The sequence below is a fragment of the Pelodiscus sinensis genome, chromosome 1 (genome assembly GCF_049634645.1).
Source record: "Pelodiscus sinensis isolate JC-2024 chromosome 1, ASM4963464v1, whole genome shotgun sequence".
In the NCBI taxonomy this organism is placed as follows: domain Eukaryota; kingdom Metazoa; phylum Chordata; order Testudines; family Trionychidae; genus Pelodiscus; species Pelodiscus sinensis.
This window is the reverse complement of record NC_134711.1, coordinates 241,079,737-241,104,195: the sequence shown is the minus strand read 5'-3', so window position 1 is coordinate 241,104,195 and position 24,459 is coordinate 241,079,737. Positions and strand designations below refer to the sequence as shown.

At 37.7% G+C, this 24,459-nt stretch overlaps 1 protein-coding gene across 5 annotated transcripts in view; it reads left to right on the top strand.

Moving 5' to 3' along the window:
• Positions 1 to 24,459, top strand: part of MYO16 (myosin XVI) — a 517,195-nt gene that overhangs the window by 278,777 nt on the left and 213,959 nt on the right. For all 5 annotated transcript variants that reach the window (XM_075918615.1, XM_075918625.1, XM_075918604.1 and 2 more), the window contains exons 10-14: positions 621 to 771; positions 9,160 to 9,270; positions 14,855 to 14,920; positions 16,362 to 16,489; positions 18,812 to 18,917. In XM_075918615.1, coding sequence (XP_075774730.1) covers positions 621 to 771; positions 9,160 to 9,270; positions 14,855 to 14,920; positions 16,362 to 16,489; positions 18,812 to 18,917 — 562 coding nt within the window. The remainder of the gene's footprint in view (positions 1 to 620; positions 772 to 9,159; positions 9,271 to 14,854; positions 14,921 to 16,361; positions 16,490 to 18,811; positions 18,918 to 24,459) is intronic.

Sequence of the window (24,459 nt, the reverse complement as noted above, 5' to 3'; positions counted from 1 at the left end):
TATGGTGGCAGTCATTTTAGGTATCATCTATTTTCTTTTTTTCACCTTAAATATTATAGTATTACTAACTCTGGAACAGTATATATAGATTTTAAAACAAATTAAATATCTCCTATTTTTTTTACCAAGAATGATACCTTTTTATTTTATTTTATTTTATTTTATTTTATTTTATTTTATTTTATTTTATTTTATTTTATGCAACAACAGTAGCTGTATGTCAAATTGTTTTTAAATATATTATTTTTGAGAATACTATTGTGGAAGTTAATCATACATTTAAATTAATCTTTCAGATTGTTTATTGATTTGCCAACCTAGCACTATCAAATACAACCTCATGCATATTCTATTTGCGTTGCTTAGCTTTCTTCTGAAGCAGACTTGCATAAAAGTGAATTTTAAATCAAAGTGCTTTGCCAAGACTACTGTATCATTGGCATAGACTAGTGAACAATCTGCTGTTCTCATCCAATTTCTGTTTCTTTTTGGATCAGGAGCAACTGTCTCAGGCATGAATTATATTTTAGTTCCAGATTCATACCTCTCATTCTTGGCAATCTTCTGTTTGTCAGGCATCTTCAAAAGGAGTCTAATTGCTATATTGATTCTCTCTGTAGCAATCCCTTAGCTTTGCCGATTGCCAAACAAGACAGTTTGCTGGAGAAAGACACCATGTTCAAAGATTCAACAAAAGGTTTATGTAAGCAGCAGTCTCAAGACACCGCATCTGACAAAGTCACAGTGAGTGACACAACCAAACTTGAACAGGTACATGCCAAGTTTCTTAAATGTCTTGGGTCTGGGAATTTGACATTTGATGTACAAGAAAGCGCAGGGATGTAACTTATATATGCTATAAAGTGTTGGCTACAGTCATATTCTAATAATTCCCAAAATCATTACACTTAAACATCTTAGGATCAGGCTACCCTAAAGACCATCACTCTTAATGAATTCCATGGATGTAGTTGTGGTCAGCAGATGTATTTGGTTTTCAAATATTAAATAATTAATAGGTCACCGTACCAGACCTTTGCATGGTACCAAAGTGCAAACATTAAGAGAAAAATAAAGAAACTGAATTTTCTTTTCTCTCTTGCTATAATTATATTCGCAGTGCTTTATTAACACAAATAGCACAGTCTCTTTACTGGCGAGTTCAGTGAAGAGTAACACCCCATAACAAGGTTTCACTCAGCTCATAACAATATTGTGAAAATCTGTGTAATCAAATTTTTCTACTCAGAAAATTAATGTTTAAAAAAGTGTAGCTAGCTGGTTGCCTATGGCATACTTGAGAGGCAGCATTTGTACAGAATCATTAGCCATTTGCTGTACATGCCAAACTATTTGCCACCAATAATGTCTCCATGATATAGGTCACAACCAACTTTGGAAAGGCTGTGTCTTTATGAAGCATTTCTGATGTCTATTATGTACTCCGTTCTAATCCTTCTTAATAATATCTTTTTTATAGTTGTGCAATTTGAAAACTGAAATTTCTGTTGACTGCTGTTTCTTTGAAGGAATCTTGGCAATATGATTCCATAGCAGACAAAATGCTTTTCATTGAAAATAAAAAGCTTTGAACGTAGGACTTTAAATGTGGAACATCTAACAAGGATTCAGTGTCATTTATCCTTAGTGTTTATATTCTAACCTCTATTGGAAGTAATCATGTTCTGTTTAATTTTTCATTACGATATGCAGAGTCATTAGTCAGGTTTTATCTTCATATATTATTTAAATGATCGGCATGATATTTCACATGCTGCATGTCAAGGATAACATACATTCACAGGCAATATGGCAAATAGATTAGACCTTCCCCAGGGCATCTGAGAGAAAATTTAGAACTTATTAGGCTTGGAATATACATTTTAAATATAGAAAACTATTTTTTTTGTTTTGGAATACAAATTATAATAGCTCAGATTTACATATAATTACAAAATGTGAATATAAAAATTAACAAAACACCACATCCAATAAAATAAAATTCATATGTCATGAAATTTAAGAGAAAGAGGGTCAAATGAGCAATCGCGGTCTCTTGGTTCATTTTTTTCTAGCTGAAATATGTTTTTGATCTCAACTAATTTCCTGAACCAAATGTGCCAGATCAATAAGCCAGTATGCCATAGTTGCATAGTTGACAATTTAGGTGCTTATCATGACTCAAGGAGGATATTTTCCCCGGTACATGCTTGCAATCTCTGCTGTGAATTGGAGTTGTGTGTTACATTTCACCAAGTAAAACAGCAAAAATAGTCTTTTTACTTGATTAAGCCATTTGTTTTGGAAAGAGAGCTGGCACAGATTTGGGCTTCATATCATTGTCCACATAATGTGATGGAGACTGCTAATGTACAGATTCAGTTTTTTCTTCTTTTATTGCTGGAATATTAGATTCACATTCAGGGGATAGTAATGGTTGTAAGAATATTGTGCATGGAAATTGGAATGCATGTGATTTTATTAATGGTACTACTAAATACATTTATTTTTGGTGATACAGTGTAAATTACTAAAAATTTTAATTAAGCCATCTAAAGAGATTATGAGCATTTAGATAGTCTAACAAACACACATGCACACACACACACAGAGTCAAATGAGCAAATTGAGAATGTCATTGTTAATATTTAAAACAAAAGATAGCCATTTTGCTTCTAATATATACATGGCTGAGAGTGTTTAGTGACTGTTCAGATTATTGGTTTTGAGATTCTGTCTCCATAGTTTAGGGTATTGAGAACCATTAATAAAATATATATTATAAGGTCACTTTAACACTCAGACACAGGAGGCAAGAAAAAAAAATAGAACCTCATCTGTATGCTCAGCAAAAGAAGCTGAACAAAATAACATGGGAAATGCCCTGGAATGAGATATTAATAATGTAAACAGAGTTTACCCTTTGGTCAATTTATTTGTGTAAGTAATGCATGTGGAATTTCTTGTGCACATCTCTCTTTTTTTTACTACTTAAAAAATGTAACTTTTAGGACATTTATTTGCTTAATGGGGCAACACCATCACATTTTGTTCTTGACCTCAGCTGGATGGTATGTCCTGGGAATGTGCATCCTTTTTCCCCTCAAATAGTTTTGATTATTTCTAAAAACAGTGCACAGTTAGCTTGATATATAACTTACACTTGTACATGATGATGAACTATGACATAAAAGCATTGTCAGCATGAATTTTGGATGGCTACATAACTTATGCATGGCATCCCAAATGAAAGCAAATGTCATAACATCATATTATTCTGTATGGATGCAAAAGCTACACTGACATTGTTGGATCATGAAGTGGCCCTATATACCACACACTTTACATACAACTATATTAGAATCCAGATGCCAGACTACCTACCACAAACCTCTCATTAGGAGAGAAAAGTTATAATAAACACAATTTAGAAACCTTTGAGTATGATCTAACAGCTTTTTTGTTTACAAAAAAGTCACTATTTCATAGTTTGATATCTTGGGACACTTTAGGGCTATAAGTAATTGCTGTTTATTCCCATTGGGAAATTTGTAAACAAAAAAATATATATTTTCAGAGTTCTAAAGTTCCCATTTCCTGATTTGAGGGTTTTAGAAAACAAAATATTGTCTGTACAGAGCTCAAGAATAAGCAGTTTATGTGGAAATTTTCCACATTTTAGAAATAAAGGGCTGGTGGAGGAAAAGGGGAATAATAATGATAGAAGATTGATGATTTTCAGAGCTTTGCAATGTTGAAATAAGTCCTGGGGATGATGGATCAGTAACAGAATTCAGGGAACTAGTCAAAGGTACAAAATTGTTTATCACTTGTTTCTGAAAGTTAGTACCTGAGTACACCACTGCTTATTTACTACGTATATATGTATGGAAGAGAGATTGTTGGAAGCTTCATATAAAGACCAAATCTGGTAAATGCAGTCTTTAACCAATTTCTTTTAGATAGCTACTTTCTCTGTGCTGCCAGTCATCCTGTCCTAGACATATTCCAGATCATAATGAGTTCTGGTATGAATAGGATGATAGGTATCTATTGAAAAGTTCTATAAGAGAAGCAGAAAGGAGGAGGTATAATTTAAAAATAAATTGGATAGTACTGAATTTTCATCGTGGAGAAAAAAAGTAAAGTAGATCCTAACACAGAATCTCAAAATCATGACATAAAAATATAAACACTTGAAAAGTGTTCTTACTCTGGAATTACTCTTACTCAGATTCTTACTCTGGAATCTGATCTCCACAATTATAAGAGAAAAGTCATCTTGCCTGTGGGTCTTGGATCACAGTGTAACATAACTTTCTGGCAGATTATTGGGTTTAAAATTTCCTTGACCTTATTATTCTATAGACTACAGAGAGTGAACAAATGAATCAGTATACTCTGCTCCTAAATCTGCTTTTTCTCTAGTATTTTTATAAGATTTTAAAGAGACCAGAGAGAACAGTTTTTAGGGTCTTTTTTTTTCCCCTCCAGGGTGATCTCCCTGTTATATAATTTCTGACTAAAGACCCAAATGTGTAAGAGAGGTTTTTCTACTGAGCAAGTAAAACAGTTGCACACCCTATAGTCCCTGTTCTATAACTACCATGCATCTATAACAAAATTTGATTGAAGTGTCTTTATTTGGTCGATCTAGAATGTATATTTTAGTGAATTACTACTGTATATGCCAGGGGTGAGGAATTCCAGCCTGTGAGCCAGATACAGTTCATCATAGTTAGATGCTGGAGGGCTGCCAGGTAGTTTATTTACCTGAGCGTTTTACACGCATGGCTGCCACAGCTCCCAGTGGCTGTGATTTGTTGTCCCTGGCCAATCGGAGCTGTGAGAAGCAGCGGCCTAGCCTCTGCTGCTTCCAACTGGTATGTGATTGACTTCAAGGTTACCATTTCATCTAGTTCAACCATTGTATTATAGATGAAGGTCTTTAGGAATACCAGTGAGATAGTTGCAGCTGCCCTTTTGGGTTAGGTAGAACAATTTTTGAAATGACGTGGGTAAAATTCATGCTGTCATGTGCACATGATGATTTGCCTATGGGTATATCTACGCTGCATGTTGCTTATGGAAGCATGGGGGTGTCTAGACTACAGGGTTTTGTTTTTTTTTAAAGTGGCCTTTTTTTGAAAAAACTATACCTGCGACAGAATGCGGCGGTTTTGTCAACGGCAGTAAACCTCATTCTACCAGGAATACCGCCTTTTTTCGAAAGTCATCTTTCGAAAAAAGGCACAATTGCATGAAAACAGGACTTTTTCGAAAGAGAGCACCTACACTCTCTTTGGAAAAGGTGAGATGCTTTTTCAAAAAATTTTCTTGTTGCCTAGATGCTCTTTTTCGACAGAGGCTTTTTCGAAAGATACTGTCGAAAAAGCCTCTGTCGAAAAAGGTGTGCAATCTAGACGTAGCCCAAGTGAGTACATATACTATATGCTTCCTAGCGAGGGTATAAATAGCAGTGTAGATGGTGAGGCACTGCTTATGTGTGTAATGACACACCTGTATCCTGGGGTACCTAGCCTACCCAGACCACATTTGGCCCCACAAATAACATGGGCAGGTGGGGCAAGATGCCAGAGCCTGTGTGTAGCCTGGGGAAATACCAGGGTGCCTGGCAACCACAGCAGGGGTAGGGCCTCCTGCTTTCACTGGCAGTGGTGGGGAAAGCAGAACAATTCAGCTTGGCTCCCCTGGCTGCTGGACACGTCATTGGGGGAGCAGCAAGATTACCCCTCTTGCACTCGCTGGCGAGAAGCAGAGTGACACGGCCAGCAGCGGACGGAGCAGAGCGGCTGTGACTGCATCATTCCACTTCCCTGGCCCCCACTGCTGCCAATGAGTGTGTGATGGGGGGTGATCTGTCTGCTGGTGCTAGGCCCCTGCTAGTGGTGTTTCTGGGAGTGACTTGGGGGAAGAGGTGCTGCAAGGCTCGGAAGAGGCAGGGAGAGGGTGGAGCAGGAACAGTAGGAGCAGGTTCTGGGATGGGGGAATTGTCCTGACCGTCCCCCAGGCTAAGGTTGGCGCGAGGAGTCATGTGGGGGATAGCCAATCACGTGGCTTGTGCCCTCACCCTCTCATGTTTTTCCTCACCTGTAGCTTCTGCCCCCTGGCTTGAAGTGGTTTCCATCTCATGCAGGATTTACAGTTTGGTTCAATGTCTCTCACCACCCCATTGTATGAATTGTTTTCCCCCACCCTGCCCCATACAAGGCTCTCTGCATGTCCAAGCAGTGCTTCTCCCCTCTGCATTGCTGTTTTTAACAATGCTGTGTTCCGCTGCCACCCTGCTGCTGGAGGCAGCTGCTTCCCCTTTCAGAGCCTTTTACTGCTATGCATAGCTACATACCACAGTGTGGCTGCAGTTTACTTTTCATGGCTTGGTGTGGCTACGCTTACCCTATATGCTATCCCAAAAGGTGTGTGGTGTAGAGGTAGCCTATGAGTAGAGACCTTTTTTGGTCAGTATTTATTGCTTGCTACTGATACTGATAAAAAAGGCATAAATTAGTGTGGAAAAAGTCTAGTTTCTGATCAGTTAATGTTGAAATTTGGATTAGTCCCTTTCGCATACAATTTTATTCTGAAGAATGGAGGGGAAATGGTGAGGAACCAGAGTGATACCAATCCCAAAGTGGTTACTGACATGCTGCTGTATGCTACCCAAGGTGCAATAGGGCAGACAGAGGCATGGCTTTGTGACCTGTCATTCTACAGAGCTAGTGTGTGGTGTGCTGGGAATTAAGCGACATTTTGAGGGTGGCTATAAATTATCCCACTCCTCACTCCATCTCACCGTAGGATAGCAAAGCAGGGGAAGAATTGTGAATCTTTGAATCATAAACTCTCCCAGGGCTAGTCAGAGGGCCTACATATTATGCATTGCACCTCACACAGAGTTGTTCCTAAAGTCAGTGTTTAACTGAAAGACAATGGATTCATTACTGGGGTCTCATTGCCCAGGTCTACACTTCAGATAAGATTGAATCAATCTTCCTGGGTTTGAATTAGTGGGTCTAGTGAAGACATGCTAATTCGAATTGAGAAGGGGCTCCCATCGATGCAGGTAGTCCCTACTCTACGAGGAGTAAAGGAAGTCGGAGGGAGAATGTGGATGGCACTAAAATTCAAGTTAAAATACTTGGACTTTAGCTACACAAATAACATAGCTGAAGTTGCATATCTTAATTTGAACTTACCTGCTAGTGTAGACCAGGGGATCCTGTTATAAGTGACTGTGAATCTATGCATTTTTCTTCAGTTTTACGTTCTTTAGTAATTTTACACAGTTGTCATATAGCACACATACAGCTAAATAGATATGAATACTTTTATGTGTGAGTTCTGTAATTTAAGTAGTTTGATTTTAGGAAATGATAAAAAATAATTTGTAATTACATTTTCCTCAATACCGATTTCCTTTTGGCCTTTAATATTTGCTATTTAACATTTCTCAGGGGGATGTTTTTGGTTTTGTTTTCCTTTGCTTGTGGTTTCTGTCAAGTGTATGATTTAAATTGGTGACTATTCATTAGGAATAGAGCCCTGGACTTTAATGAAGAAAATAATAAGACTGGTTGTGGAACTGACCAGGAACTGAATAGAGCAGTTCACTCTAAGTCATTTGTATGTACTGCATGCGATTGTGCAGTATGATATCTAAAAGCATAACAGTTTGAATTGTTAGAACAATTTCATAAGTGGCATGTCCTGCTTCAAGCAAGCAGTAATGACAATGTATAAAGAAAAACAAGAACAAGCTTTTTTGTTATTAAATTCTGACTTAGAGAACTGTCACTCCTTTTTGTGCTCATGCCCTGAGAGCTGTCATTCTTCACACAAATCTTGAGGCTCTGAGAAACTTTAGGGTGAACTGAAGTGTAAAAAGTTATACAATTGATATTCTACAATTCTGAAATTGAGATACTAGAGAAGGGCTATATGTTTATGTTCATTTGTTTTATACTGACAGATATATTGTTTCTGAGTAAAGCGGACAAACTATTTACATAGAAAGGCCCGGTAGGATTCTGTCTAATACCATAATGGCTAGTTGTGTGGATTTTTGTTTGTTTGGCATAAAGATGAAGGCTGAATACTTTCAATAACTCTTTGGCTATGTCTAGCCTGGCCCCTTTTCCGGAAGAGGCATGCAAAGCAGGCAAGTCAGAATAGGGAAATCCGCGGGGGATTTAAATATCCCCCGTGGGATTTAAATAACCATGGCCGCCGCTTTTTTTCCAGCTTGGGGAAAAGCCGGAAAAGAGCGTCTAGACTGGCGCGATCCTCCGGAATAAAGCCCTTTTCTGGAGGATCTCTTATTCCTACTTGCAAGTATGAGCTGCTGATATTGACACTCTGCACAGTGTCTTCATTGTATTTCACAGCAGTTCTTTTATAGTTGATTTATTGTACTTGTACAACATATAAGTAATTTTCTTTCTGTTAACAGATTTTGTTTCTATAATATTTAGATTGTACACTATTTAGGCTTCTTTTCTCCTGTGTCTGGAAAGCACCAAGAATATGTGGTGCTACTGTGGTATAAAAAAAAAATGTTAGGACTCATATATTAGATGTTGAGCACCGTCCATGCCTATTGACAATTTAAGTCTCATATCTATCTCACTCAGTTTCCTCTGTTATGTTCTGTGCAGCTGAATTGCAATAAGCGTATTAACTTCCGTATTCTGAGAAGGAGCTGAGGATTCTAGGGCTGGGAGTTCTGTTTAGTGGCAACCAATATGTGATTTACAAGTGCATTAACTTTTCAACTCTCAATCACCTTTCATCAGAAACAGTTAATGAAGAGAGCAGGAGACTTCCACTTGAACTTAGAGTCTTGTCAGGTTTAGGGATTGCAAAGAGAATACTTGTACATTTCCATATACTTATGTCCTCATTAAACTAGTGCAGAATACGTGCTTTAAAAATGATAATCTTTCTAATTTACTTCTATTTCTTAACGTAAAGGATTAAGAGTGACTGAGAAATTATGGATATCTTTCTGATTTACTAATGCACAATAAACATGTATATTAATTATACCATTTGGAGTTTATAATTGAAATTAGGGTATTACACCGAAGAGTGAGCAGCTATGAAGTTAGATTATTTGAATGTATTATTTGTATTTTCCAGGTCAAGTTAATGCCTCCAGCACCAAATGATGACTTGTCTACTCTGAGTGAGCTAACAGACAGCAGCCTTCTCTATGAGATTCAGAAACGTTTCAGTAACAATCAGATATATGTGAGTGGCTTTGAAACTGCTTTCTCCACTGTTTTTATTCACTTACCTACAGTCAACTTTTAAGTTGATGAGCAATTAAAGAAAATAGAATTGGACTTTTATTAATTCCAGCTAAACAGAATTGCCAGACACTAGAATGACAAGTATTGCTGACCAATATTAAGTTGAGTGTAGGAGTATGTGTATGTTAAATCTACAATAATCAAATTTTTAATTGTAAAATTAGGGGAAAAAGACAATGAATACGCACAGGTAAGCCTGTGTATATGTATATTTTCCATAAAATATGTACTGATAAAATGTGATAGGAGGATGTTAACTCTTTCCACCTAAACTACAGGTTGAACCTCTCTAGTCCAGAACTTAGTGATCTGGGAATATCTGTCATCTGGAATGATTTTAATTAGCTGGATGTCCACTTTTCATGTTTGTGGCCAACTTTCCCAAGGTCCCTTGAAGTTTATTAATAACCACAATCCTAGATCTCAGTGTCCTGTGCTGTTATTTACCTTTAATTTATCCCTAAATGTCCTCTAACAGCACAGTAAGCTGTGAAAGTGTTGGTAATGCTGCTAGACAATATTGACCTCCCATGGTCTGGAAACTTCTCTGGTTTGGAACTGATCAAGTTCCCAGGGTGCCAAACTAGATATATTCAACCTGTACCAAGAGATTTCTGTCTTTAACTTTATGTAAGCATTTTCATTCAGGTTTCTGATTACAATAACTGGAATGGAATAAAAATCAGTATATAACATTTGATTCCCTATTACTTTGTTCCTGTAATTTTACATGAATAATTCTCTTGATATTGTTATGTTAATGATTTACAAACACTACAATAATTACTAGATGATTTACATGCAATAGATTTTCCTGTTCTTGCCATGTTAAACAGAGGGAGAATCCAGTCAGGCGTAGATTATTTCAAAGGTAAAACCTACATATGCACATTTCTGGCATTCCTGTTCATTGCTATGTACCCTTTTTTTAGCTATTGAACAGCTGATTAGGTAATTTGTATGTAAATGTTAAATGTGTGAATCTGCCTTAATATAATGAATTAACAGAGTGTGATTAGACAAGCAAAATGCAGATTCACAAACAACAAGCAACTGTCACAAACAACAAACTACTGTAAAATCATCTGAAATTAAATACAGGAGCTACATTATGAGTACTATGATAGTGCTATGACAATGCTGTTTGGATGTAAAGACTATATTTATGTTCATACCTTTTTATTTTCTGTGTAGCCTCCATTTTATGTAATTTTCAGAGGTACTGAGCATGCACAAATCTGACTTAAGTCAATGGGAGTTACAGATGCTCAGCATCTATGAAAATCAGGGCTGAGTGTTCGTTTACTCTTCACCTGACATCTCATTCTCAGGATTGACCTGGGGTTCTCAGGCCTCCCCACTCTTGTTTCTCATTCTGGCCTAATTAAATATTTTGGGTTTGTTCCAGAGCACACTAGTCTTCTCAGAACCCTTGATCAGTGCTCTTCTGGTTGACTGATTGACAGCAGCTGTTTGTGCAATGAGTGGCTATCCCCATCAGAACTGGAAAAAAACCAACAACCTCTCATCCATTATTTCCTGGGGTTCCACCATCTTAGAAGGAAAAAACACCCTAGAGGCCATTTACAAACCTAGATCGTCTTCACCAGAGCACACATACTACCATGCTCTCTGAACCTGTTTCTGAGAGTCATAAACTATATCTGCCTTATCCAAAAGAGGATCTAAATGGGGCTTCATTCTGAGAGCGGGAGGTTTTATTGTATATCTCCTCCTCAAGGTGGAGTAGGGTGGAGCGGATGGGCAGATGGGTAGATTTTATTTTATTGTTGCAACACGGAAGTCCCATCTGTGATTGCTGCTCAGAGGATATGCTAACTCAGCATAGTCTCTGCTCCCAGGTCAGTGCTGCCTACTTTTGTGTTTGATAGATGCTTTATACACTCCTATGCATGACACAGGGGCATGTCTACACTAAGAAATATTTCAAAATTACTAAAATCAACATAATAACGCCCCATTTAACAAAATCAAAATAATGCGTCCCCACTACAGGGAAGCAGATTAGTTAGAATAAGTCTGAAATGGTGCATCCACACTGATTGGAGCCTGCTTTGGACTTAGGGCACCAGTAGGGTGGATACTTCCAGTGGCTGCTTGGTCAGACAAGCTGTGACACATGCTTTCTAGGGCTTCTCTCTATGGCTGTGTCCCACAAACCACTCCATCACCGCCTCGTGGGACACAAAAGTGATGCAGTGGGCACGTGCCTTCTTGTGCTCTAATTGCTCTTGCAGATGGCACAGCTCTCATACCATGGAGCCAAAGCTCCTGCAAAGCAGTGCCAGGCTCAAGGGCCTTGTGCTGCGCCTAATGGTGCAGTACTACCAAACTGCCCACATGTTGCTCCAGTGGGACCAGGACCAGGACCTGCAGAATGAACCTCACGTGGACTGCAGATCCTTCTCACTCATGTACTGGCACTTCTGCTGATGCACAGGCACTTCAATCCCCTAGACGCCACTTCTGGCACTTGGAGACGAGCTCGGACAGGTGGGACCTCATTGTCCTGCAGGGATGGGACGACCAGAAGTGGCTACAGAACTTCTACATGCAGAAGGCTACTTTCCTCAAGCTCTCTGTGTGGCTCATTCCTACCCTTAACTGACAGGACACCCACATGAAAATAAACAATTATATAGATATATATCATCTCTGTATTTAGTTTTAGTTCAGAATGCTTTATTTTTGTATAATATATACAGGGCTCAACAAACTATAGAATCTACTTGCCTATGGCAAGTAGATTTCAGCCGTGCGCCCTGTTTACCGGCGGTGCGTGCATGCGCAATGCGGCTCTTGCACATGCGCAGTGCGGGACAGGCAAGTGGCTTTCGCCGCCGCTTGTCAAGCCTTGAATATATATATATAATACAAAAATAAAGCATTCTGAACTAAAATGAAATGCAGAGATTGTAGTGCTGTATAAAACACAGAACACAACATGGTCCTTTTTACCAGGAGAAAACACAAAACACACAAGACACTATAGTAGAGGAATATTCTTTTTTAGGCCTTTTGTTTGTTTTCTTTGTCTTATTAGTTTTTTCTTTTTGTTTGCTTTGTTTTATTTTGCTACTTTGTTTTAATCACCACATGTGAAGCATTTTTCTTTAATTAAGCCAGTGTTTGTGGACAGAATGTTTTAAAAGCACAATAATAACAGAATTATTTAATTAAGAACATGTTGAGAAAACTTATTTCTGTTCTACTACAATGTAAATCCAACAAAAGAAGTTCACATTACTTTTAGCATGTGAGGGGTATATCTACACTGCACATCTATTTCGGGATACCAGAGGTATCCCAAAATAGCGACCCCACGTCTACACAAGCTGCTCATTATTTCAAAATATTTTTCGAAATAATGGATGTGCTATTTTGCTATCCCTGTAAACCTTGTTGCATTAGGGATAAGGGATGTGTTTCTTACTTAGAGTTTAGGGTGCTGTGTAGATGCACCCTGTGAAAAAATGTACTAAACTTTAGTTTTCCTCAACAACCACAGCTATCATGTCAATCATCAGTTTGACAAAGCACCTCACAGTTTTACAATTATATAAACCAATTAGAAGAACACTTGACACCAAACAATTCTTCAGTTTTCATTTTTATTTTTCTATAGTGCTTAGTGTTAAAACAATAATTGGGGACAATATGGCTATGTCTACATTGGCCCCTTTTCCGGAAGGGGCATGCTAATTTTTCAGATCGTAATAGGGAAATAAAAATAGGGAAATAAAAATGTCCGCCGCTTTTTTCCAGCTTTTAGAAAAGCCGGAAAAAAGCGTCTACACTGGCCCCGATCCTCCGGAAAAAAGCCCTTTTCCGGAGGATCTCTTATTCCTACTTTGAATAAGGAATGAGAGATCCTCCGGAAAAGGGCTTTTTTCCGGAGGATCGGGGCCAGTATAGACGCTCTTTTCCGGCTTTTCTAAAAGCCGGAAAAAAGCGGCGGACATTTTTATTTAAATGCCGCGGGGGATATTTAAATCCCCCGCGGATTTCCCTATTACGATCTGAAAAATTAGCATGCCCCTTCTGGAAAAGGGGCCAATGTAGACGAGCCCGCAGGTGTTTCAGTTGTCTTGCTGTTAGGTTTTTAGTAGTAGTAGTAGTAGTAGTAGTAGAAACTACTCTTCAACTCTTCTCATATATGAACAAGGTTAAAAATGAAATACTATTATAGGAAATCAGTGGTCCCAGATTCCATGTGCTAGGCAATTTTTGATAAATAATATCTGGGATAGAGATGGGTGGGAAATGTGGCTTAAAGTCACCTTTATATATTCTTGTTCCTGAGACCATCCCATCACTGGACTGCTCTCTAGTACAGGCTAGAGTATCCTTTACTGCTGCTTGTGGCCTCAAAGAGCTGATATGGTAATCCATTAAACAAACAACCTGACCATACCTCCTTTGCCAGGAATTGTGTGGAGGTATGTGGACACATTAGTTCTAGTCCATTGAGAGGTGAGTAGAAAGTAAGGCACCAAACAGTCAGGATATACTAGAGAATGTATCTTAATACATTCATGTAGTAGTGTGTGTTCTAATGTTGCAGGTGTAATCCTGGCCCTTTTTAGACAATGGGAATTTTGTTTTTGCCTTCAGTGGAACCAGTATTCTGAATTTTATTCATAGATGTAAAGTTTGTACTATAATTATGTAGTTTGTTGTCTCTTATCCTAGTAACAGCTTTTTAAATACCCATTGGCTACGTCTACACTGGCATGAATTTCCGAAAATGCTTTTAACGGAAAAGTTTTAACAGAAAAGCACTTTCTGCGGAAAAGCATCCGTGGCCAATCTAGATGCGGTTTTCTGCAAAAAAGCCCCCGATCGCCATTTTCGTGATCGGGGCTTTTTTTCGGAAAACAGAACTATGCTGTCTACACTGGCCCTTTCACGCAAAAGCCTTTTGGAAAAAGACTTTTGCCCAAATGGGAGCAACATAATTTTTCCGGAACAGCACTGATGATTTTACAGGAGATCGTCAGTGCTTTTCCGGAAATTCAAGTGGCCAGTGTAGACAGCTGGCAAGTTTTTCCAGTTGAAAATTCAGAAATTCATGCCAGTTTTGCCAGTCTAGACACAGCCATTCAGTTTATCTAACTCTGCTAGCATTATTAATCTGGTTTATCCTACAATAAGGTGATGGGTTGTGTGGTACAAACTTCATTCATTTTGCTAAGTTTAAAAAATGGTGAATTACACATATTCACCATTACAATAAGTAATCTTAGAATAATATGTGCAATTCAATTCTTTTGTTAGTCATTTTACCTTACGAAGCACTTAGTGTTAATTACTAAAGGAATGAATTGTAAATTTGGATCTTAGTTTTTAAGAGCAAGAATTTAAAAGGCTCTGGAATGTGAAAGTATGAACTTATAATTCATTTCTTTATCTGGACTTAAAGTGCTTTTCTGGAAGAAATTCATTGACTTCCTGAAAGATCTAATTTATCACTTAATAAAACACTTTTATATTTTTTCCAGACCTATGTTGGAGATATACTGTTGCTTGTGAATCCATTTAAAGAACTTCCAATTTATTCCACTATGGTAAGCATTTTTTTCTAAAAATGTTATAATGTAGATTTACTTCAGTGGAGTTTCGTCCATATCGAATATCTGGAATCCTAAGTAAATAAGAAATACCTCTGTTCTTTTCATATTAGAAACATCTTGTTTTAATTTTGTGTTAGTAGTAATAACTTTAATTTTGCCTAAGGAACAAGTATCTCCTTCAGGCCATAAATGTTTTTAATTTGTTTTATTATGTTGCCTATTACTTTGTTCTTCTTGAGTGCTACTAGTGTGAAATAGCAATCATGCTAGACGTGGCAACTAGCAGAACAATACTTCTTTCATACATTGTTTAAGTACCAAGAAAAAAAAGGTACTTAAAAGCAATGGCTCAATGGGGCCTGGTCAAAACTCTTGTTTTACTAATTTTATGACATCCAATCAACTTATATATATACTGTCTGCCATTTCAGTATCAAAACATTGGTACACTGCAATGTGGGCACAACATTAATTCACATTATGTTTTACATGTCATATTTCAGATTAGCCCAGTCATTTGAGATTGCCAGTGTGAAGTATCAATGTTAGCATTCAATAATGAAAAGTGAATTATTAATCAGGAATCCGACCTTGCAATATTTAACAGATGAGTTCAATGGGACTAGTCATGTATGTTAAGTTCTTGAAGGACTGAGTCAGTGATTTGTAGCTTGTTGAAATATTCTGCTATTCATGACAAAAAGAAACAGCGAATATATACAAATATTCACTTTCTAGACTATGTAAGTATGTCTGTGTTATCTCATATAGAGAGCTCGTTACTGAATAACAATAATAGTTACTTCAGGGTCAGCATTTTTTAAATGAGCCAAACTATAGATATTTACAAACCAATTTTGCTGAAGGCTATGATTCTAATTAATTAACTGACCTTAAATGTCAGGTCTGTCTTAGAGGAATGTAGGCTTACAGTAGGATAACTGATTTTTGCCAATGAGAGCATGCTGCTAATAATGTGTATTACAGAAGTGTTTCTAAATTGCAAATAAAGAATTGCTGGGAGCCTGCTGTGTCATATAATAAATTAATTAGCATGTAACCTGATTTCATTGATCTGCCTTATTATTTCAGAGGGCAGCTATGCTATTTGTATTTAATATTTTAAAATCAGGACATTGAAGTATTATCATAGGAAGTATAAATAATATAACTTAATATATTATCTGCTTTTTTAAATTGGACAAATCTGCATAATTAGTCACCATTATTATAATTAAGTATGAAAATAGTGTATCTTAAATTGAACTTTTGTGATGCCATTGATATATTTATTACTTTGCTTTACAAATAGTTGAAGGTACCCACATAATTTGTTTATAATGCATAGGGAGCCTTAAGAAAACCCCTTATTGAAGAGATGAAACAATATGTGTTTAGAACTTGCTGCTTTTGTTAATGTTCAGTTATGTTTCAGGTCACCCAGCTTTATCTAAGTGACTCTGGCAAACGATGTTCCTCACTTCCCCCACATATATTCTCCTGTGCTGAAAGGGCTTACCACATGCTTTTCCAGGAGCGACGTCCTCAATGCTTTATTCTCAGGTGAAAATCTGTCTTTTTATTGAGTGATGTATAACTCACGCCTTTGAAATGTTTCCCTATGGACTCTGCAGACAAGGTTTCCTTTCTTTTTTTTCCCTCCAATTGATTTATTCTTATTTACTCATCTCCCTCATATACTGCAACATAATGGTGTGAAAGGAGATATTTAATTTAACATAAGCATTATTCATTTTGTTGGGAAAATGTCAGCTTCATTCATTTGCATCTTTAATAACAAAGATTTGTTCACAATCCAAATTTTTTTTAAAATTTTAACAATCTGAATCTGAGGCTACATCTACACTGTAGGCTTCTTGCGCACTGCAAAAAGCGCATCGGAAAAGCGTGAGCTTTTGCGCAAGAGAGCATCCAGACTGCATGAACACTTTCTCACAAGAAAGCTCTGATTGCCATTAGCAGAATGGTCACCAGGGTTCCTGTGCGTCTTTCAATAGGCTGTTTTTGTGCAAAAAAACCCTACTGCCCATCCACACACACCTTTTTGCGCAATAACTCTTGTGCAAAAATGAGTTATTCCTCGTAGAAAGAGTAATATCTACTCAGCAAACCCCCCCCATTCTGTACATTTTCTTGCACAAAACCACGCTTGAGGTGTGGACGCTTCATGAGTTTTTGTGCAAAAACTCTGCAGTATAGACGGCGCCTGAGAAAGGATTGTCCAATGGGTCAGATGTAGCTTAGGACTTGGGTTGGGAGACATGAGCAGGAGTGGCAAAAGACTTTGCCAGGCCCTGGGCAAGGTGAAGGGGTGGGCAACTCCAGGCCCCATGAAGGGGCAGGGTCTTGGGCAGAAAGGGTGGGGTCGTGGCTCTAGGATCCCACAGCCAGCCCTCAGGCCTCCCAGACCACTCTGCATGGGGCTTTGTTGGTGATTTAAAGAGTCCAGAGTCTGTCTGCTGCTGCTGCAGCCATGGTAGCTGCTTGGAGCTTTGGCCCTTTTAAATTGCCAGGCCGTGGGGAAGCTGACCCCTCTGCTCCTCACCATCAGCAACCCAGGACACGAGTTAAAGTCTCTGCTCCACCACAGACTTCTTGGGTGACTGAGCAAGTTTGTTCTGTGCCTCAGTTCCCCATCTTTAAAAGGGGGATAGAAGTAAGTTTAAGGGGTTTATAGTGATGATAAATACTTTATAGGTTCTGGGGCTGTCTTCTACTATGATACTAGGGGGCATGTAAATACCTATATTGGATAGAACTAGCTAATTAAACTATCTCATGGTTATGCAAGTTGAGGTAAGTGGATAGACATAAACACACGTCTCTTAATTGTATTTCCCTGTTATCTCTAATCTTACACTTAGGCTACCATCTACACTGTTTGTTTTTTGCAGAAGAGGCAATGCAAATGAAGCACTTATTAGCAAATCTCGCGCTCTCGTTTGCATGGTCTCTTCCGATCCTTTTTGTAGAAGAGGTTTTTGCGAAAAAACCTGCAGTGCACACGGGGCCATTTTTTGAGAAAAAACCCTTTTGTCCAAGATCTTATTCCTCAAAAAATGAGGTTTACAGAATCTTGCAGTGTGATGTCACTTTCTCTCCACTTCTGTTCTGTTTCCTCCCCTCTTTCTTGTTCCTACTTCCATTTATCTGTTTTCTTTGCCCACTCCATCCCTCTAATTATTTGTTTATTCCTGTCCATGTGCAAGGAAAGAAATTAAACAAAATTCATAATCTTTGAATTCTGAGTATGCAGCACTTCAGAGTTTGGGGAGCTTGTAAATTTTACTCTGCATCTTCCAAACAGAGAAGCCTAACACAGCAAAAGGAAAATTGCTGACATGCCAAAGTGCCATTTGTCAGCCAACTTTGCTATCTTTTCATTCTCTTTCTCTGCCATTCCTCATTCTCTTTGTAATTTTCCATCTCTTTCTCTTCTTCTCATCTTTGCCACTCCTATCACTCAAACAGAAAGCACCAGATAACTTAGAGTTGGTATGACCTCTTTCTTTTTTGGGCTCATTAAAAGGAAAAGTTACAGCATTGCTATCAGGGCACTACAAAGCATAACAATTATAACTTTTGATTGCCTCTGTGCTAATCTGGGGACAACCTGTGGTTGTGCAAAATCATAGATTATAAACCAGGTTGTCTTTTATGTTATTTTCATGATTATTTAATAGATTATTTAATCATGATTATTTAATAATAATTTATTTCCTAATAATCCCTCAATTAGGTATTAACATTTGTCTTGAGTATCCACTCCATTAGGAATAAAAAGGCTGTAAATAATGTAAAGTATAAAATGGTGACACAAAAAATTAAACAGTGGCCTTTTTCTCCCTTCTCTCCTTTCTGCAGTGGAGAAAGTGGTTCTGGGAAAACTGAAGCTTGCAAACAAATAGTGAAGCATCTGACATGTAGATCCAGTTCCAGCAGGTGTACCTTTGATTCAAAGATAAAACATGTAAGTAGCATTTTGAGCTGTTTCAGAACTTGGCATGGATATGTGTTTTGGCCAAGGAAAGATATTTTTATTTAGAGGGAAATTATGAATTCCGCAGGCACGCTGACATAAGGCTTGATTCTGCCCTAGATCTTGAAATATTTTACATGTTTTTCATAAAACAGAAGAAAGGTTTCTTGTGGTTTAGCATATTCCAGTCAATGGGATTTTTTTCCATTCACTTGAATGGGAACAGGATCAAAACCACGTTGTGCTGAAGAGATTGGGCTAAATTGGGGAAACTAACTTTGTTGATACTTTTTTTGGTCATTTTGATTTTCATCCTTGCTTCTAAGTATAGGAAACATTTATGGTACAGTATTTACCCTTAAAAATATTCCAGTTGATTTTGATAACTATGTAGTTTTATGTCTGTGTTTGTGGTATTCCTTATATGTATGATGTTGGTGCAGTGTTGGTCCCACTGAGACTATGTCTAGAAAGCAGAGTTTTATGGGAAAAAGATAAGCAAATTGCACTTTTCTGCTTTTTTTTTTTTTGGAAGAGGCTTTTCTGAAATTTGGTCCATCTAATTTTGGAAAATTTTTTGGAAAAACCTTCTCTTTTGGACAGGAGTGTCCAAACTTTTTTCAAAGAGGGCCAGATTTGATGAAGTGAACATGCGTGAGGGCCGACCATATTGCCTGACATTCTTTGAACCATTAAAATTAAATGCAAATTAACTATTTTATGCAAAGTTTATTGCAAACGGCATACTTTTCATTTCGTCACATGGATGACAAATCTAAACAGGTGTTAAATCACTCTGCCTTTCATATCTGAAGGCCAGATGAAAAAAAAAATCCAGGAAGCTGAAATATATGTCAGGAACATTGTAAATACATTACATATTATTGGTAATAAAGGTTGTCTGTCAACTTTTAAGTTAAAAAAATATGAACAGGAACATAACACCAAGTATACATGTTGTGTCCAAATATATTTATAACTGATTTAGACCAACTGACATTAACTGAGATTTTACAATGTATTCATCTCAATACATATGGATTCGTTGGAGGCCATAAAAGATAGATATTGCCAAATTACCCAGGAGGCCGTATTAAACTGGAACACGGGCCGCAATTGTCCCGTGGGCTGGACTTTGGACATGCCTGCTTTTGGAGCATCCCTTATTCCTCTCACCAAGAGGAATACGGGGATGCCGAAAGAATGGATCTGCTTTTTTTTTCCGAAAAAGCGGGCGCGTTCCCTGGACGGAGCAGAGCTTTTCCGGTATCCTGGAAGAACTTTGCAGTCTACACATAGCTTGACAGACAGTGTGGGTGAGGTTATATGTCTTATTGGAACAACTTATTTTGGTGAAAGACAAGTTTTTGAGATTCCTCACCCCTCTTTTCTCTGTTGGTGTTCCTTAAGGTGAGTACAAAAAATGCTGTAATTTCTGGAGTAAACTCCTAGGAGGAAAAATTGGAAAGGTTTAAAAGAAATCACTATGTCTCAATGATACATAAGATACTCTCTTTCTTTTTCTCTAAGGCTATGTCTAGACTACGGGGTTTTTGCGGGATATGCTAGGTATCCTGCAAAAACCCTGCGCGTCCAAAGAACACGTTTGCTCTTCCGCTTTTTTTTTGCAGAAGAGCAAATGTGCTCTTTAGGGGAGCCCTGTATACCTCGTTTCATGAGGTATACGGGTGCCACCGAAAGAGGAGGTTTTTCCACCATTTGGCCCCATCTAGACAGGGCTAAATGGCGGAAAAGCCTCTTCCAAAAAAAAGTGGAAAAAGCTATACAAAATGTGGAGTGCATTTTGCGTAGCTTTTTCCACAAATATGCTGCAGTCTAGACCTAGTCTAAGGGTACGTCTACACAGCAACATTATTTTAAAATAACTAGCATTATTTTGAAATAACTTACAGCAGTCCGTGTCTACACAGCAGGCAGTTATTTTGAAATAATGTCAAAATACTGGCAAGCTGGAGGACTTCTTACTCCAACTCCTGTAACCCTCGTTATATGAGGAGTAAAGGAAGTCAGAGGAAGAGTGCTTCATTTCAAAATAAGTGCTGTGTAGACTCTCTCAATTTCAAAATAAGCTACACAATTGACATAGCTCAATTTGCATAGCTTATTTAGAGTTAAGCCCTGCTGCATAGATCCACTATAACAGTCCCTTATTTACAAAAGTATTATTTAAGTTTTTATTTACAAACTATATCAAAACCCCATTAGCCTAGATCACTTTAATATAAATCTAATTTATCCCTCTAATAAGACTTGTTTATTACATTTTAAAAAGATGTTATCCATTTATTTTAGCTATAAATTTAGCTAAATGATTTCTATATGTGGTGAGTCATATTTTGCCATTGCACCAAACAGGATTGCAAAAGCTTGCCTTAGGGCAGAGTTAAATGACTCTTCATTTGAAAACTGTAACATAAATGTATAGATATAAGATGTAAAAATTCAATTTAATTTTGTACCAAATTTCCATAACTGGGTCAAATTCAGTCAGGAAACCATGGGAACTAGCTGCTTTTATCCAAAAGCAGAAATCATTTTTGTGACAGTAAATACTAAATAAAAAGTTTTCATTCAGTTGGACAGTGTAATACACTGAGCAATAAAATGTTACAGCAGGAGCACTATGGTTAAGTTTCAGATGAACACTCCACTTAAAATCACTCATTTTTGGACTTTTATAATAGTTTCCTAAATTATCTTTTTATCTGAATGACTCATGCTTGGTCTTATATCCTATATTGGACTCAGCCTACCATACTGACTCATATTATCTCATTGTTTATTTATACTCTCCCATTTGTTTGTCTGTATCTATCCATTATCTCTTCTCTTACACTGTAAATTCTTTTTGCCAGAGACTCTGTTTTTACTGTGCCCTACACATTGGGTTCCTGATCTATGATGAGGGCTCCTATGTGCTATGGGAATACAAATCATAATAGCAATAGTATCTTAGATGTTTTAACCCAATTCATGCAGTCATTTCTGATATCTGTATGTTCTGATTTTTAAAAAACTTTTCACTCTCTCCGTTCCACACCACCACCACTTAAACTGAACTTAAAATTATCATTTTCTAATTCAAACATGTCATATCCATGATCTTTAATAAAAATGAGATTTTGGCTAATTTTTAGGGAGTTCATTGTAATGGCATTTGAAATTGACACATGGATTATTCAAAACATAATATTTTCTTTCTGCAGTCCAGACAGACAAACTCTGGTAAAAAAAAGTCTCAGAGGAGTACCCATGTTAGTCTGTAACTTTAAAAAAAAAAGTGGTCCTGTAGCATCTTAGGGTATGTCTACACTTGTACCCTCTTTCGAGAGAGGGATGCAAATGAAGACATTCAAAATTGCATATGAAGCCAGGATTTAAATATCCCACACTTCATTTGCATATTCACGTTATGGAGCTATTTCGAAATAGCACTATTTTGAAATAACAGATGATGTTAAGACGCGGTTGTTTCGAGAGAAAACTCTTCTCTCAAAATAACTGGTAAACCTCATTGTATGAGGAATAAGGGTTATTTTGAGAGAAGGGTTTTCTCTCAAAATAACCGCATCTTAACAGCGTCTGTTATTTTGAAATAGCGCTATTTTGAAATAGTGCCATAACGCGAATATGCAAATGAAGTGTGGGATATTTAAATCCTGGCTTCATTTGCAATTTTGAATGTCTTCATTTGCATCCTTCTCTTGAAAGATGGTGCAAGTATAAACATACCCTAAGGTGCTAAAGGACCACATGTTGGGTTTTTTTAAACCCTGGAGAAGTAAAACTGACACAAATACACACATAATCCCTTCACAATAGCAATGAGTTAAGAGACTTACTGATGTCTGGTTGGCTATTGGAAAACACAGCTGCATTTATATATTAAATAATTGTGTACTGAAATCTGATTAAGGTGAAATAAGCACAGCTGAATTTACTTCAGATGTCTTACATTCAAACAAAGCCACAGTCTGGAAATTCAAATAGTAAAGTTCCCAGAACAATGTTAACTTTATTGCATTGCACTTATACAACCTAGAGGTCTGGATCACTGTTGATATTTTTGAAAATACATGCTTTAATATAGATGATTAGTGAAACAGTGTTAACATTACAGTGGAACTGTTACTTTCCAGTTTTGTGTGTTTAAATTCTCCTGTGTAATATTGTATTTGTATAATTGTATACAAGTAACAAAGCTTTTGTTCATTATGCTAAATGCAATCAGAATAATAACTCCATAGACTTCAGCGGACCTTCGCTGATTTTCCCCAGCTTGGTCCTGCCCAGAAATCCTTCTCCTGCATTTTAACTCAGTTATGATCTATTCTATGGCTTTTCCTTTCCTAAAGTTCAGATAAAAATAATAAATAGGAAGAACTGGAAGAATCAGAGAACAAATAACTGAGAAAATGATTAGCCTGGACCAGTGGGTAACGATCATCTGATATAGGTGTCAGGATACTTGGATTCTGTACATGACACTGACTTATTCTCTGTCATTGGTTCAACTTCTATCAACACCTGTGCTGGTGCATTACAGATCAGCTAAGATGCTTTCCATAAAAAGTAAATGAATAGATGTGGTAACAGAAGGGTAAATTTGATTTTCATTTTAATTTACTGTTTTTAAGAAGTACTGGTAAGCTTAATTCATATCTGCAGCACCTATGCATAATGCTGGATTAGTCTCATTGGGCCAAATTCATCCTTGACATAATTCTACTAAAGTTACGGACAGATCTAAATTAGTCAATTTTTTGCTGCCATCTACTGGACAAACAGCTAATTAAAATTCTAATATTTCCTGGGAATGATTTTCTATAGTGTTGCACTTTTGTGTAGTAATTTATAGCTATACAGAGTGGGTATAAAAAGCTACCGTATCAGAAACGTAGAGCATTATACCCAACTTTCCCAGGTGCAAATGAAAATGCAAGGTGCAAATTAGTCCATGCCAAAGAGATGGTTTTGATTAGTGGCGAGCAACCTGTGACCAACTGGGGCTCCACCTGCGACCGATAGAAGCCCTTCGCTGTCCCTTCCTCAATGCGCCTCTTGCACACTAGGACATTGGAGTCCCGTACTCCCTATGCCTCCTACCTCCCAGCACTTTCAAAGTGCACACATTGCCTGTTTCAGGCTCTGACCCTACTCCTCCCCCTCCCTCCCAGAGCTGGAAGGCCACAAATCAGCTGAGGGACAGAGTGTGGATCAGGGAATTTGTGCACTCAAAACGTTTTGGGAGAGCGGAGGAGGAACAGTGAGGGGCTCTGGTGCTCAATGCATGAGAGGCTCATGGGAGGAGTGCAGAATGGGGGGGGCATAGGGCCACAGGTAGAACCCTAGAAGGCCCAGAGTGCTGCCGCCCACTGAGGTGAAGGAGGACCACTTATGTGGCCAACCACTAATCGTGGTTGCTCATCCCTGGACTAAATGATACTTAGTCCTGCCATAAATGTAGGGTACTAGACTAGATGACTTCTCTAAGTTGCTTCTAGTCCTACCA